General features: G+C 50.3%; 6 protein-coding genes across 6 annotated transcripts; 4 read left to right on the top strand and 2 right to left on the bottom strand.

Annotated features, from left to right (window-relative positions):
* Positions 1-506: 506 nt before the first annotated feature.
* ATEG_03607 (putative FAD-dependent oxygenase) lies at positions 507-2,212 on the top strand (the record flags this gene model as incomplete). Its single annotated transcript, XM_001212785.1, has 4 exons — positions 507-764; positions 818-1,034; positions 1,112-1,509; positions 1,577-2,212. The coding sequence occupies 4 exons, from the start codon at positions 507-509 to the stop codon at positions 2,210-2,212; spliced, it is 1,509 nt and encodes a 502-aa protein (XP_001212785.1).
* A 767-nt stretch (positions 2,213-2,979) lies between these two features.
* On the bottom strand, positions 2,980-4,199 carry ATEG_03606 (uncharacterized protein; the record flags this gene model as incomplete). The annotated part of the gene is made up of 2 exons (XM_001212784.1): positions 2,980-3,955; positions 4,162-4,199. The coding sequence occupies 2 exons, from the start codon at positions 4,197-4,199 to the stop codon at positions 2,980-2,982; spliced, it is 1,014 nt and encodes a 337-aa protein (XP_001212784.1).
* Positions 4,200-5,611: 1,412 nt separating this feature from the next.
* Positions 5,612-6,772, top strand: ATEG_03605 (ester cyclase; the record flags this gene model as incomplete). Its single annotated transcript, XM_001212783.1, has 2 exons — positions 5,612-5,732; positions 5,787-6,772. The coding sequence occupies 2 exons, from the start codon at positions 5,612-5,614 to the stop codon at positions 6,770-6,772; spliced, it is 1,107 nt and encodes a 368-aa protein (XP_001212783.1).
* Positions 6,773-7,491: 719 nt separating this feature from the next.
* ATEG_03604 (uncharacterized protein) lies at positions 7,492-9,164 on the bottom strand (the record flags this gene model as incomplete). The annotated part of the gene is made up of 6 exons (XM_001212782.1): positions 7,492-7,764; positions 8,000-8,091; positions 8,192-8,479; positions 8,556-8,643; positions 8,704-9,040; positions 9,139-9,164. The coding sequence occupies 6 exons, from the start codon at positions 9,162-9,164 to the stop codon at positions 7,492-7,494; spliced, it is 1,104 nt and encodes a 367-aa protein (XP_001212782.1).
* Positions 9,165-10,557: 1,393 nt separating this feature from the next.
* ATEG_03603 (flavin-containing monooxygenase) lies at positions 10,558-12,326 on the top strand (the record flags this gene model as incomplete). The annotated part of the gene is made up of 3 exons (XM_001212781.1): positions 10,558-10,810; positions 10,876-11,276; positions 11,328-12,326. 3 exons carry the CDS (start codon positions 10,558-10,560, stop codon positions 12,324-12,326), a joined length of 1,653 nt encoding a protein of 550 aa, XP_001212781.1.
* A 1,375-nt stretch (positions 12,327-13,701) lies between these two features.
* On the top strand, positions 13,702-14,942 carry ATEG_03602 (fungal specific transcription factor domain-containing protein; the record flags this gene model as incomplete). Its single annotated transcript, XM_001212780.1, has 3 exons — positions 13,702-14,087; positions 14,158-14,517; positions 14,636-14,942. 3 exons carry the CDS (start codon positions 13,702-13,704, stop codon positions 14,940-14,942), a joined length of 1,053 nt encoding a protein of 350 aa, XP_001212780.1.
* Positions 14,943-15,800: the final 858 nt, after the last annotated feature.

Here is a 15,800-nt window from a genome sequence, read left to right as displayed (position 1 = left end):
ACCATTTCGGTCCCTTTCTAACCGATCCTGGAAACTTGGCGCCGGCGCCATCACGCCATCCGCATGGGCTTGAATCCTTTTGCATCGCACGAAGCCTGGGAAGCCTCATGTAGGGCAGGGCCATGCGTACCGCTTACCGCAGACTCCGCTGCGGGGGGCTTACGATGCTGGTTGCAGTATAGTCTACGAAGGCATGGTAATTCGAAGCGACGTAAGATTGTCGCGAACGAGAGCGGGACCCTCGTATCGGCGAGAGCTTTCGATCCAAGAATAAGGACATGAGATCAGGCCGACGAGCGTTATTGGTATATGGCCCCAAGAGCGGACTTGTTTCGGTCAGAGACCGTCCACAGGGGTGGCCACGCCCTTTGAAATCTATAAAGATAGGGGCTGTTTCGGCAGGCTAAACTCCCGCTGCTTCTGTTCTCGACACGTTATTCTCATTTCCGTACAGCAGTGCGATTATCGGACAAAACTGAGCGACATCAGCTGCAACCATAGAAAAGATGAGATTCTCTAGCATCCTGGGAGCTGGTTTCTTCATCTGTGCCGTCCAGGCTGCAGTATCTTCCAACGGTACTGCAGAAGCGAAGTTGGCGCAGATCAAGAAGCTGCTTAAGCCTCAGCTCTCTGAGAACGCCACCATCGTTTTCCCCAACTCCAAGGAGTGGGCTCAAGTCACTCATCGTGCTGCTGCACCCCGCGTCCACCCGGGCTACCTCGCCGTTGTCGACGTGGCTGTCGAAGACGATGTCGTGAATACGGTGAGTGGCGAGCTGGCGAAGAAGTAAAGCGCCGGTCTCTGACTGTTTTGCAGATCAAAGTCGCAAATCAGATCGGAGTCCCGTTCCTGGCCGTCACCGGCACGCACGGCTGGACGGACGACATCAGCAAGATACAGGACGGAATTCAGATCCGCATGCGCGGCCTCAACCACATTGGCCTCGGCCCCAACAATGACACCGCATATGCCGGTGGCGGCGTCATCCAATATGAAGTCGTCCAGGCTCTGTATCCGTATGGAAAGCAGGCTGGTAGTCTCCCTCGTCGTTTTCAGTTCGCTACATGGATGCGAGATAAGGACGATTAACTGACAAGCGTGTTTCCGTAGTTCACGGCCTTTGCGAGTGCGTCTCCATCCTAGGTCCTCTCTTGGGCGGTGGCCATAGCGTGCTCCAAGGTGCTCACGGTTTTTCTGCTGACAACTTGGTCTCGGCCAAGGTTGCTCTCCATGACGGCTCCGTTGTTACTGCATCTGCCACTGAAAACCAAGACCTTTTCTGGGGCCTTCGTGGTGCTGGTCATAACTTGGGTATTGTCCTGGAGTTTGAGGTCAAGGTTTTTGACATCCATGCGGATCCATGGACATTTATGACCTTCGTCTACGAGGCCGATAAGATCGAAGACTACTTCGACACCTGGAATCAACTCGAAGACACCATTGCCGACCCCGGCCTGGTTGTCCTGAACGGGTACTACCGTAACTTGCCCGAAATCAATGCTGAGAAGGTGAGCCATTAGCCTCGATTCTGTTTCCCCAGGTCCGATTTTGGGACATACATTAACCATGCCCCAGCCCGTCCTCGTCATGGAGCTCATCTACCAGGGCTACAACACCGCGGCCCCTCAGTACATTGAGGCCTACCGTGCCATCGGCCCAATTCATGAGACGACCGTTACCGATATCTACTGGAACAAGCTCTTTGATATCACCAACTTCGGGCGTAACGACAGGGTCTGCGTCCCTAGCCAGAATTGGGCCGGCTACGTCAACTCCGTCGTCCGCTGGGACCCCGCGTCGATGCGCGAAAGCTATGAGATCTTCGCTGACCTTGTCGCCATCGAAACTTACAACACCTCAACATTCATTTTTGAGTCATATGGACGCAAGGGTGTCCGCGACTTTCCCGATAATTTCAACGCTGTCCCGCCGGAGGAACGGAATAAACACAATATGTTGGCTGCCTTCCTGTTCTGGTCCGGTGATGACGAGGCTGAGCTCGCCGTTGCCCGTGATTTCGGAGAGAGGCTGCAAATTGCCAGCCGCAACGGTGAGATTGCTCACTCTTACGTCAACTACGCCATAGGCGGTGAGGAGCTTCCACAGGTCTACGGCCGCGACGTTGACCGCCTCGAGAAGCTCCAGATGATCAAGACCAAGTTTGATCCGTACAACAAGTTTGGATTCTATGCTTCCCTCGCGAGTTCTTGAGGCTATGTGCGAATGACAGCGACGGTCTAAGGGGGAATCGAACAGGGCCGGAATATAGGTCTATAGGGCCAATATTTCTTCACCATAGATGAAATTGCAAGCTCTCCGATGATCGAGCATATTTCACAGTTTCAATAACGAAGCACCAGTATTGGTCACAGCTATATGTAACTATCCTAGATTGTGGATAACGGGAAATTGCCGTTGTAATTAGATTGGACTATCTTTCTCCTGTAGGTTAGGAAGTAATATTGCCCTCCCACAGAGGAGCGATATAAATTATTTTACAATAGCTCTATACTGGTTCAATCGTTTATTCAGAAGCAAGCATTCCGTTCCAAATCTAAATACGTCTAGTGTATCCCATCACTCCAGTTAAAGAAACAAGGAAAGGGAGTGGGTATGTGATGACGCCCTTTCCGGAAACTTGAGCCTGGGTCTGGGCTTGAACCTCAACATATGGGGGACAAAAGCCGTATGAAGACGTATATATCAATAATTATAAATCCCGATATGACCAGAACTAGTCTCCTATCTCTGAGCGGGTCCAGCCGACAGCCGATTCAACCTTTTAGGTGCAGGACATCATCGTTCCTGATATACACGTCCGATTTCAGCACGACATATCGAGTCGTTTAGGCATTTTGGGTAAATTGAGAACACAGTAGTAGACAATAAAGCTTAATTCATCTGTGATATCAACAAGCTCCGTTTTTCTAAGCTTACAGCCATCTTATCCTTCCTTGCACCTGCCGAAATGGAGATACTTAAGGCAGCCTTCCCTTTTCGCCTGGGGTATCCATAAATCGGTTCCCAACACCGATCCCAGCCACCATATCCTTGTCAGGACGGACCCAAAACGCGAACTTCAAGAAGTTCAAATCTGCGATCCCAGTGTAGGTCACGGGGATATAACGTGCCCCGCGTCGAATCCACCACATAGTTGAACTGGCAGCCCACTCCGAAGAAACGAAAGCGTTATCCATTCGGGATTGAAAGGCGGCAGGGACTATATGCCGATACACAACATGCGGACAGTCATATAGGGCACGCGCGTAAGGTACGAAAGCCCGTTTCGAGTGGGCATATCGTTGCATATCTGTCACCCCAAATGTGGGATGCATCTCAACTTCGCTGCCCACATACCAGATCTCTGGCAATATTCTGCCACCACTTGCCCCACTGAGTCTTCGTTCCATGTAAAGTCGAATAAGCCGGATGGTTGAATTGCAGTTTGCTTCCATGGCATCCTGATTTTTGGTGCCGTGGGCCAAGATGAGAATATCCGCCTTGTCAAAGATTGGACCGACTTTGCTGAGATCCCTATAAGTCCAATGTGTCCCGAATTCCAAGGTATATATGTTCCGGACCCCTTCAGTCTGTAGCTGCGATAAAATGGAGGATCCAAAAGCACCCGAGCTGCCCGTAATGGCGACATTCTTGTTCCGCAATGAGTACGCAGTTCCGGCGACCCAATCAAATATCTTAACCACCGAGGCCATGAATCGATCAGGATGAACATGGTGTAGAGCGTGGTACTGAGGGCCAACAAATAGCCAATGAGGGTCTTTGGGGACCACGTGATAGATAACATGGTTTGAGTCCCTGCCGTTCATAGCGATCACAACGAACGTTCTGATAAAGTGGACAATAATGACGACTGTCAAAGTAGTGCTTTGGACTTCGGCGACGTTCGCTTTCAGAAGTTGCAGGAAGAATACTCTGCCCAGCCCAGTATACTTCCTGCAATCAGGCAGCTCATCTCAAGCGGTAATGCTATCAATGAATTTTGCAACCGATACTGTTCATTGAATTTCAGTGACCGATTATAGTAGAGATGGTGGAATTGATGGCATCGGGACAGCCACCGCAACGCCCGCCATTGAGAAGCTGACCACTGATGAAATAAAAAATGAGCGCCATGGAAAAACAAAGAGCTGCTGATATACAAGTAGACAAACATAGCGCACGAATAGATGAAATGCATGGTGGAGAGGCGCTGAAAATTTGAATCCTTCCCTGGAACCACGCTGGGCAGAATAGGGAGTCATAGATCGTTCTCTCAAGGATGTCCTATGTACTTTGAACGAAAGACAACTGCCATGGAGCGGACACTGTCCTCGTATAAGGTTACTGCACGTAGTAAAAGCATACGAGAAATGCCCCTTTCTGTCGATGAGTCTCCACGCCGGTCTTGCACTATGTTTCAGAATTACGATAATTATGCAGAAATGGAAATTTTTCGTTGATTTAGCGGATGGGAACTGTCGGCTTACCTGATGAGGTATCAAGCCATGAAGCCAAGTTCATACAGCGTCTTCCCGTTGAGCTACAGGAATAGGTCCAGCAGGCACCGTCTGTCACCACAACCCTCTGCCAGTGTTGTCAGTACAAGAAGGCTTACAACAGCTTAATTGGAGCCGCTAAACGGCGGCTACTCCTAGGGGCTAGTCCTTCGCTTACAGTTGCTACTACACCATGTAATACTGGGCGATCTGCAGAAGATCCCTGGGGATTTTGAAGGGGAAGAGGGAAGCAAATAGCGCACTAAGCTCTGAAATAGGCGGCCCCGCTCCGGCCAACTTCCCGGAACGGAAATGAGCCATTATTAGACTTTCAGCTTCAGTCGTTGCTCGGAGACTTGGAGCACTGCGAACAACGGCATACTATGACCGACCTGAGCTGGCCAAATTTGCCGCCGCCCGCGCCAGGTCTGGGGTGTTTTAGACGGGTACATTGAGCCGTGACTGGTCCATTACATCCCGTACCATTTTTGCTCGACTGATCAATCCGGAGATTCCGACGGAGATTGACTGGGACTTCCAGATATCACGGAGAGCTGGAAGGAACATAGCGGACAGTCGAGGTATCAATGGTGACGGCCCGTTCCAAACAGAAGGTGGTCTACTCTCGTTCCCAACCTTGTGCCCTCTGTGTGCTGGTGATGCTAATAGGATTTCAGGCGACAACTCAGTACTTTCGAGCAAGCTCAATTAGGCTGATAGGTTGCTCTATTTCCAGCCCTCTAAACAGCCTTTTTGTCTCCATAGCTAGCCTTATTCGAGTACAACAGACCAAATCCTGCAATTAGGCTGCATTCTAAGTTCACGTGGGAGACCCTCGCGGCCGCCGTCGGCCGCCATTCACATTTGGTGGTATCCCGTGACAAGCTTCATTCGTCTAGGCATCACGACAGGAGGTCATCAGAGTTCGAAAGAAGAGCCTTGAGATTTGTAGTATGATTCACCGCCTCATGAAAAGGCAAAGAAAAGGATGACTAGGAACAGGACGGCACCTGCATAATATCGCTATATATATACCTGCCTATCGCCCCTAGTGGTGCATTCCTCTACTTAAGAATTATAAGGTACCCTGTATCGATTTTCAGCAAATAACACCATGCTTTTCTCCATCACTTTCGGGGCATTTCTTTTGCCTACCCTGACCTTATCTTGTGGAGTATTATTTCCCCATGTCAGGAACGTGGAACTTGATACCACCGCTCCAAATGTGAAACGCCGTAAGTCCATCCTTTACTGCTCGATGCAATAGTAGACATTAATTCAACGATCAGAGAACCTCACTCTTCTTCCGACGGAAGGTAGCGGAGTCCACTGGACAGTATCTCAAAACCTTCGTCAAATGCAGCTCTCAGACGACGCCTTCATCTCTCGGGATCTCGCGAAATTTAACCACTCACCCAACGTGACGGTCTTTTACCCCATGGGAGTTCAGATGAACTTGTCCGAGCATCTTCAAGACATGCGGCTGACGTTCTCGACATTCTCGGACGCTGCACCACATAACCATAATTATAAGGTCGAATTTGGAGAGGGCGACTGGACTGTAGTCCTTGCAAGAGCTAAAGGCACCAATGATGGACCTCTTCTTGGACCGACCGGCAATTTGCTACCACCGACGGAGAAGGTTGTGACATACGATTTGATGACAATTTCTCGATGGAGCGGGGGCCTCATGATGGAGGAGTACCTCTGGACCGATAACGTTCTGCTGTACCGTGCACTCGGGTTCTTGCCGAGTCCTCCCCCCGAAAACGTGCCTGATATTGAACTCAACCCCTACACTTCGCCGGTCTCAACCCTGCCAGACGTTGACGAATCTCCCACGAACAAAGTGAAGATGGCTGAATCGGATGGTGCGCTCAATTTTGGCACGTTAAACGCGAAGGATTTGCATCTGGCTGAGAATGTCACGGTTTACGGCCTGACCGACGAGCCACTCAGTCTCAAGAGCTATCTGACTTGGCTGGAGCATACAAGGATTGCGTTCCCGGACCTCCATGTGCAAAATCGGCCGTACAGACAGATTATCGCTCAGGGAGACTGGACCGCTACCATCAGCGTGCTGAGTGGCACCAATACAGGCCCCTGGGCCTTGCCACAGTATCTGACACCGTCCCCTGTTGCAGCGACAGGAAAGCAATTCAGTGTCCTGCACTATACCATCTGCAGATGGCAAGACGGCCAGATTGTTGAGATGAGACTCAACTTGGATCTGTTTGGTATCCTAAACCAGATTGGCCTCGGTGACTTGATATAATTGTTTCCCAAGCTGTTTTTTCGGCTGGTTGCTGGGTCAAGGTAGTGTACGATTCCGGGTATGGGGTCGTTCTACGAATACATGTTGAACAGTCGTCGCTATCTCAATTTATCCGCCGCCGTCTAATAGACTTGTCTTGATTCTGGGTATATTTGTACTCTTGCATCTTCTGCACGTATTCATCGGCTTGGAGAATATAGACGGTCGCTTATCCATTCACTGAACATTCAGGCTTGAACGAATCAACAAAGCCTTGAGCTTCGCAGGCAATCTGTGCTGCGAAAAGCACGACTATGTCAAAAAGCACAAGACCTCAGGGGCTGCGAATAGATACATTCTTGTTCTATCAGAGGGTTACAGACACACGGTATATCTGCTCAAGGATGGTGCGGTTGTTTAACATGTCTCAGAGAAGGCTATAGGAATTTAATAGTGCATAGTACGCACGTCGTCAATGTATGACAGATACTAATTCATCTCCATGCACCTTGAGCGGCAACCGCCTCAAGCCTTCAACAAATCGTGAGGGCGAAGGCTGATTTCGTTCTGTAGATTTCAGCCCTGTACGGGTTAATTTCCATATCGGAAGCTGACCGGTTAACTGCGTCGACGGTCGATTATCAAGTCCTTACAGAGTTTGCTGATACATAAAATACACGCCGGGGGCTATTGATCAATCGTCATTCGCTGAGCAATCTGTACATGATGACTTCTCGTGCCTACCGGAATCCCCAGAGGTTCCGCAACTCCGAGGCCCGGTCTGAGGTTTTCCAGCCTGTCTCACACTCGATTCTTGCCAATTGCTTTAGAAGCGCGATCTTCTCAGAGGCATACTTTTCGGATATATCCGCGGCCACTGGAGGAACCGGGCGGCCCCAAGGGGCCTCTAGGTGAGAGCCAACCCACGTGGACTGGTTACGTCCGGTTGTATCTTGGAAAGAGCTCACGTGATTTTCCGACAACGCCGTGCCAGCAATATAGAGAGGTTGTAACTGATTGACCCAGTTAGGACTGTACTCCGAACCTGGTCAGCTCTCTCCGCAAACCGCAACAGTGAGATACATACTGTGAAATATTGGAAACAGAAATCCCGCCGAGTTCACGAGCATGCCAGAGAGGATCCTGCCATTTGAATTGGGTCATTAGCTGTCAGATGCTTTCAGGACACACATGGAGAAGCATGGCCCGTTCTCGATCTCAATGGGCCAGATAGTCAGATTTGCTTACCATTACAGAGACTGGCGCGTCGACTCTTCTCCTGAGGCAGCCAGATTGAAGGAGCAGAATAGAGCCAGCGTGATAAAACGTATTACCGCATACTGTCCCAACGATTGGTTAATGGTAGTATCGGAGCAAATAGTTGGAACAACATACTGGAAGATGAACGGGAAAATACCACTGTTGGAAAAGGATTCGAACCTGTCGTTTCCCTAAGTAGGGGACAAACTTCTTTGGGGCGCAGGCGCCACCACTCTTGAAGTTCGTCCCAGAGCTTTCCAACGGAAGAATAGTATACAAGATTACTGTCCATATGGCAAAGCTGGGCGTCCGCTAGGAGATTCACGATCCGAGCAAAGATGAGAATTGCCAAGTTGCAATAATCGTCAAGCGTGCCATTGGCGGCTACCAGCGGGATGGAGCTATTATCGACCCACGAGTCAGTAGGGATGAGAAGCCGCTTGCCACTAATGAAGGCAGCCCAGACATCTATTGCAAAAGAATACAGAATCAGACAGGCGCCTTTGAAATAGGGTTCGGCTGAGACTTCATCTTAGCTACATACCGATTCGAGCGAAGGCCCAAAAGCAGGACTTTACAATGCCGCTACATGAACCGTTCCATTTTCGAGAATGCAAGAGACTGGCGCAGCCCTACCGTACATCCCACAGGGTGAGTTGATAAAATATAGCATGGAGACAACGGATACAGACCTTCAGGTGACGCCGCCACTCCCACACACATGACGCCATCATCTCGTAGACGCAAAGAAGAGTGCAAGTCGCCAACACGGTTGCGCTTGCTTCATCCGGATCTTGACGGAGTAAGAGCTGAATCGTATATTGGTAAAGCTCGAGTGTCAGTGACCTTGGCTGGTCCTGGACGGCATCACGCTGTCGCGATGCTAATGCGACAGCTGATGCGAGGAACGATTTCGAAGCCAGCATCTGGTGGACACTGCTCAGTGTGAAATGCCTCTCCGAATCAGTGGTTTCACACCAAGTCCCAGTCTCATAGAGATATAACGAGAACAAATGGGCACTTTCCTCACTAGTTATGGGCATCGATGGCTCCGGTAACCATGATGCATTCCGAGACGCAGCCAGTCCCAAAGAAAACGGCAGCGCATATGAACTAGGACTGTCTACCAACTGCCGCAGCTGTACTGGATCATCTTGTTGCAGCCTGTTCTCACCGATATCACTTATACCACCTGATTGGGCAGGGGACAGCAAACTTTCAATGGTGACCTCGTTAACAAGTGGTCTGCCGGCATTTGCGTTCGCCCGGACAGGGTCATGTGAGGCGAAACTGAGCGTAGGTTGAATATCTTCCGCCCGGGAAATACCCGTACATGTCTCATTAGGCGACGGCGACTCGTCGCGTAGGACTTCAGAGCCACGCGGAGAAAAATCCTCACAAGGCTCCCGGTAATACCTGACTACCTCCGCAGTATCATCTATTATCTAAACACTCCCTGGTCAGCATCATTCTCTCAACTGTATGAGGGCAATCAGGGCCATATAGGAGGTGTTCCAGAAGTTTGGTGTGCCAACAATAGCGACGGTACACCAGACGGATGGACCATGGGCATTCCGTCTCTTTACACAAAGGGGTCGAAAGAGTGAGGGCCACTTACAATGGGCGCGGAAGGCTCCAGCGATGACCTCTGGTTATCACTCTGTATATCAGTTCCAGGATCTTGCCGCCCCTTCTCGATTGCTAGAAGGGCTGCCCTCTCAGGAGTTGACAACCGGAGGCTACGGGAGGGATGAAAAGAGGCCTTCAGGCCCCACTGACAGATGTAGCCACGTGCTTCACAGCGTTGACACTGCGGCCGCCTTTCATCACCTAAATGGACTATATTAGCCAAAGCACTGCTCCTTCGTGACTGCTGGGAACCCAAAGGCGTCATCACACATTTCCTGCGACGGCTGCGACATGGCAGACTGTGGGTGCAGTCAGCTCACCGTGACCGACTTGAACTCGAAAGGCATGTTACCATCCAGACCGCGTCCTAGTCCTCGTCGAGTGCATTTGCCGATTCTCATCTGACATGCAGGGTACAGTAGGGTCGGAGAGACAAAAGAATTGATGATAATGATGCAGGTGGTGCAGGAAAGGAACTAACGTGGGTGAGCGGCTGGAGTTGCCATCTTGAACCCCAGCATGACATAATCGACTCTGTGGGGCCCCAGGCGGTTCCCTCCACTGCCGAAAACCGATCTTGCATTGGACGACTCGTAGGATCAGCTGTTTTGGGCAGTTGAGACCCCTCGGAAGGTGCAAGCGCAGGCACAGAGAGCATTATGGGGGCTTGGCCAAGAAGAGAATTGGATGCTTCTAGCGGCAGTAGAGAGCGATAGCACGGAAAACAATAGCGTGGAGTTGGCGAAAGATGGACAACAATGACCACATGCGACAGAAACTGTATATATTGTCCTCTATTTGCACCTGCTTGTCTGGAAGTTTCCCTTGGAGTCGCAAACATCACAGTCGCCATCAGCGTTCTCATGAGATTGGAGAGAATACCATAACGTCCATTGCAACAAAGCCATTCCTGCAAAATGAACTCGTCCAAGGAAGTTATCATCATCGGCGGGGGGGTATCTGGCCTCGGCATGGCGGTGCAGTTGAAACGCCTACTTGGCCATGACAACTTCACCATCTACGAGAAATCCGATAATATAGGAGGAACATGGTGGCACAATAGATATCCCGGCTGTGCTTGTGATATTCCGAGCCACTTCTACTCTTTCAGTTTTGCGTTGAAGCCCGACTGGACTACAATGTACCCCGGTCGTGATGAACTACATGCTTGTAAGTTGACAACCATTCGTCCCAACAATCTCCCAATATACAGGCGGTTGACCGGAACTTGGCAGATTTCGTATCTGTTGCTGAAAAATACGATATTATCCCTCACTGCCGGTTCAATGCCATGTGTCTCGGTTTAGTGTGGGATACCGCGCGCTCTCTGTGGGTGTGCACTTTCCAAGACACCAGTAGTGGAGAGATATACAAGAGGGAGGCTCCAGTGGTAGTCAGTGCTGTTGGCACGCTGGATCGTCCCTTCATCCCTACTATCGAGGGCTCTGACACTTTCGAAGGCAAAACTTTCCACAGTGCACGTTGGGATGACACATTGAAAGCCTCCGGGAAGCACATCGTCGTCCTAGGCAATGGCGCATCGGCCACTCAGTTTGTGCCAGAGTTGGTGAAGGAAGTCGGTCCAAAAGGAAGCGTCACCCAGTTTGTTCGAAGTGCCCATTGGTGGACAAAAAGGGTAGGGTAGCTGTCGCTTTCTGTGGTGTTCTTGCGCTAAATCTTCGAGTAGGGAAACCCGAAGTACTCAGAAGCCTTCAAAATGCTGATGAAGCACGTGCCGTTTGCAGCACGCGTCTACCGACTTCTTCTGGCATGGGAGCTTGAGAGCGTGTTCTTCTCTTTCCGCATGGATGCAAACGGTAGCCGCATGCGTCAGAGGATTCGAGACGCCACGTACGCCTATATCGAAAGTGAGGCTCCGCCGGAGTATCGTGAAATTCTAAAGCCCAACTACGAGCCTGGCTGCAAGCGTCGAGTCAACACCGCTACCTACCTCTCTTCGCTTCATTCGCCACAGATGTGTTTGACCAAGGATCGGGTGGTAAAGATCGGTCGGGACCACGTGATTACCGAAACAGGTGGCCGATATCCTGCGGATGCAATTATTTACGCTACCGGCTTCCTCACTCAGGAGTGGCTTCATCCTATCAAAGTGAAAGGAATAGGAGGTAGGGACTTGCATCACGTGTGGGATGCTTTGGGTGGTGCCGAGGCCTACAAGGGAACTGTGGTCACCGGTTTCCCGAATTTTTTCATCCTCTACGGTCCGAATGCAGCTACTGGTCAGCATTCTGTGATCTTCCATTCAGAATGCCAAATCAACTATTCCTGCCGACTCCTGCGCAAGGTGTTAGGCGGGTCAGCAGAGTCTATCATGGTGAAACCGTTGGCTCAGGAGCGGGACCTCGCTTGGGTCCATAGGAAGCTCCAGGGGCTTGTTTTCAACAGTGGCTGCCAGAGCTGGTGGATGGACCCCCTCACGAAGAAGAACACATTCATCTACCCAGATCCTATGTACTTGTACTGGGCTCGTACCATCATCCCTCGCTGGTCGGACTTTGAAATTCGAAGGAGCCAGACGGGGTATTCTTTCGCCATAGTCGCTGTTAGTATTGCGGTGTCCTTGAGTGCGCTGACCTGGTCTTTAGCCTCACTTCCGCATGGGGCTAGGTGGACTACGGGATTGAGCTGGTTCGCTAGCGGAAAGTGGTTGACGGCCTATTTGTGAGCGAATGGTGAGGGCAGAGCTTCTTCTGGTGTGTACTGTACGCCGTGAAAGGCTTCATTATCACTTTCATACGCCATCGCACACGGATTCCGCATTGTTCCCAGGCCTGGTCTGGTGGAGAGGCCTCGTGTACAAGTAACTTTCTATGAGAATACGAGCACGGCTGTATCGGACGTTTACTTCTTGCAAACGTACTGCAATCTACCTAAGTTCCGCTATCAAAGAGTCTGGTCTCGACCGAGTAGTTCTAACACTATAATCGTGAACGTACCAGGGTCCGGATGACGATCCTCACTATCATGTCGAAAGCGGAATGTTGGCGGCGGGGCGCTGCCCTCATCTTCGTTTGAGACTGTGTACACTCCTTGATCCGCCGACAACCGCAGCACGCCAATAGGGCAGGTAGTTGAGGGGAAGTCGAAATTTCTCCATGGTAACCTCCCTACATCTGCTTTGTAGATCTTTATTTGGCTGTGAAGCAGTACTCTGCTCTGAGCCGTGATATGTCGCTACGTCACCAGCGGGCGGCAGCGGGTATTTGTGCGCAGTATGGACAGGCCGGGAGTATTGTTGGGTGGGGGAGGAGGGGGTTAGTGGCGATATTCAACATGCCAATCGCAAGGTACATGCTCTATCCGCTTTACAAGCTTCTCGCGCAATATCCCGGTCTAGACCAACTATCAGAGGGGAGGGGAGTGAAACCTAATTACATAGCCCCAAGGCCAATCCCCAAGCGCTTTGGGCGGCTTGCCCGGGACAAAAACTGTCCGACCTTTTACTCATAGACATCTCAGCTCCCCGCCCAACTCGTGGATTCACGGCCGGTTATCCCTTCGGCTTAGTGCTAGCGCATGGGGTTCGACACATCTATGACGCTGCACTGCTATCTCCATGGATCGTCTTCTTTCCGCTATGTCCAAGACTCGGGCCTGCGTGCCTGTGCACAATGTAAACTGAGCAAAAAAAGTGCGACAAAGCTACTCCTGGCTGTAGCCGCTGCGCAAAGTATGAGGTGACATAATACCCAGTGAAGTCCGCACTAACAATTACATCTCACAGGCTCTCACTGGACTGCTCATACGATGAGCCGGCCGATTCCCATCCGCTGAGCATTGGGATGAAGCTGGATGAAATCATTTACCGCCCGGACAGAATAGAGACCAGCACCAGCGCCGCAAATCCCCAGTTCCCGACGACCGGCTTAGGTCATAGCACTCGTCTCGTGAGGGAAGGCCCTCAGCCGATGGACTTGCTTTCCCCGTCATCAATCCTATCAGTCCTCAGGGTCGAGCTGATGAAAGTCATAGAGGCCCACCAGATATCAGTCGACCGACTGTTCTATTACTATGTCGAAAACGTGCACTGTTGGCTCCCAATGACTTCCCACGTGCGGCTGGTCCAACGGCTTCAGACTTCTAGCATCCCTACGTTGCCTAGCATCCTGTGTCTCTTGACATCATCGATACTGCTTCTCTCCGATACATCAGAGGGAGACACAGAAAGGCACAATCACTTATACTCCTGTACAAAAGGAGTCTTTTCCTTGATCGTCGCTGCAGGTGAACAGTCGCTAGAGTTCGTGCAGGCCGGTATATTGGTATCTCTGTATGGACATCTCCGTGGTTTCTCCAATAGTGCCTACTTGACCATCGGATCCACGCTGAGAGTTGCTCATCTGCTTGGATTGGGCCGGATTCAACGAGACGATACCGTTAAGTTGGAGAGGGTCTTCATTTGGTTGGGTGCTGAGGTGGTAGATAGGTAAGAATGTAGCGCTTCAAGCTTATTGGAACGAACGAGTGACCACGTTACTAAGCTGTTTCTACCTTAGATATATTAAAGCTGATTTCGCTTCGTCAGGGGACGTTGAGGTTGAATATTTGGATACTGCTGACTTGCTGCAGGCTCACCTCGAATGGCGCAGTCAGACCTCCAGGAAGGATCTGGGTATCGATGGCCAGGATACTTTGACAAATAACCTATATAACGCATTCTACCACGAAGCAGAGGCTGCGAGCAGACTTCATCAAGTATCGTCTTTCGTTAAACACAACCATGGAAAGGAACTTGTATGCTACGAGCGCGCTGTGGAACTTGATCGCGATATCACAGCCTTGTTTCTGGGGATAAAAAGTCAGGAGAAAGTTAATCTCGAGACTAAATGTGCCGGAGGCCTCACAACATGCCTCAGGTAGGTAACCCCTTGGGCGTTCCCAGTTGGCAAGTAGTATTCCCTGACTAATCGACACCCGCGTGGCTTGCGGGTTCAGTGCATTACTACTTCTTCATTTATTTTGTCTTCGAAATAGCCTCGGCGCCTGCCAAAGTCCATTCGTCGATATATCGATTGCCAATCTGCAACAGATGATCGAGTATGCAGCATCCTTGTCAAAAGCGGTATGCGAGGCTGGTTCACAGGACGCGCTAAACGCGACCTCCCGGCCTCCCAGCTTCATAATTATGCTCTTCAATGCTGAACTTGCCCGCAAATTCCTTGTCCAATCGGGGCATATCAACCAATCGAACTTCAGCCAGGATGTGTTTCTACAGCCACTTAAGAAGTTGAATTACAGATCAGGTCTTGCTAGTAAGCACTTTCAAGGGATTAGGCCTTGACGTTTTGCTAAGGTGCAAATATGGAAAATACTTCCTGGAATTGCAGGGCCAAGAAGACCGCCAAAAGTGAAGTACTTGGGTATACGGCGTAAATACCGTGCCATTGGCAGTTTACAGACTCAGTCTGCACATTGCAGGGTCTGCTGAGAAGGGAAAGAAGGACAAAAGGTTTCCATCTGTGGCGAGGGTGGTGGACTGGGTGCCAGTGCCGCAAAGACCATGGTTTGTCACGATTAGTAACTGAGAAGTAGATCTATCGCTTTCCAGCTGAGGGACAGGAACAACTTCTACTTGCCCGGGATTGTCTGCGTTAGAGAAGGAATACGCTCGTTGTATCACGGTTCATGTCTCGTTTACGTCTCTGATTGACTCTAACAATGTAGCTGAACTGGTATTATTCTGTGATTGTGACTCTTCGCGCATACTGACGTGGCGCTGGACCTCAAAATGGCCCGACTTTGGTTCCAACGGTCAGAACATCGAACCTGAACCAGAGGTTCTCAGGTGCCGACTTCTGGAACCTGAATCGGATCGTCGTTCTATCCGGTTCGAGTCAGGTTCAACTGACAGACCCTGAATTGCTTAATTTTGCGAAGATTTCCTGTTTTAGCTGTAGAAAAGTCCGAGTTACTATGCGTAACATACGAGCTGTCACGCATTTTTATCTGCTTATACTCACACCACATACCAACATTACAGGGCGATAACTTAAAGCGTTATAGTACTTAGATATGATATATCCTGGGTATATGTAGTACGTATTACGTGCCAAGTATTGGTAGATTTAGAGTAGTAGTGGTCGGTCGCATCACCCGATATTGATGTTGAAGATATAATTATATGTTTTGCCAACAGTAG

The sequence above is a fragment of the Aspergillus terreus genome, genomic scaffold, assembly GCF_000149615.1.
Source record: "Aspergillus terreus NIH2624 scaffold_5 genomic scaffold, whole genome shotgun sequence".
Lineage (NCBI taxonomy): Eukaryota > Fungi > Ascomycota > Eurotiomycetes > Eurotiales > Aspergillaceae > Aspergillus > Aspergillus terreus.
The sequence above is the reverse complement of the archived record's forward strand: the minus strand, read 5'-3'. Positions and strand labels throughout refer to the sequence as shown.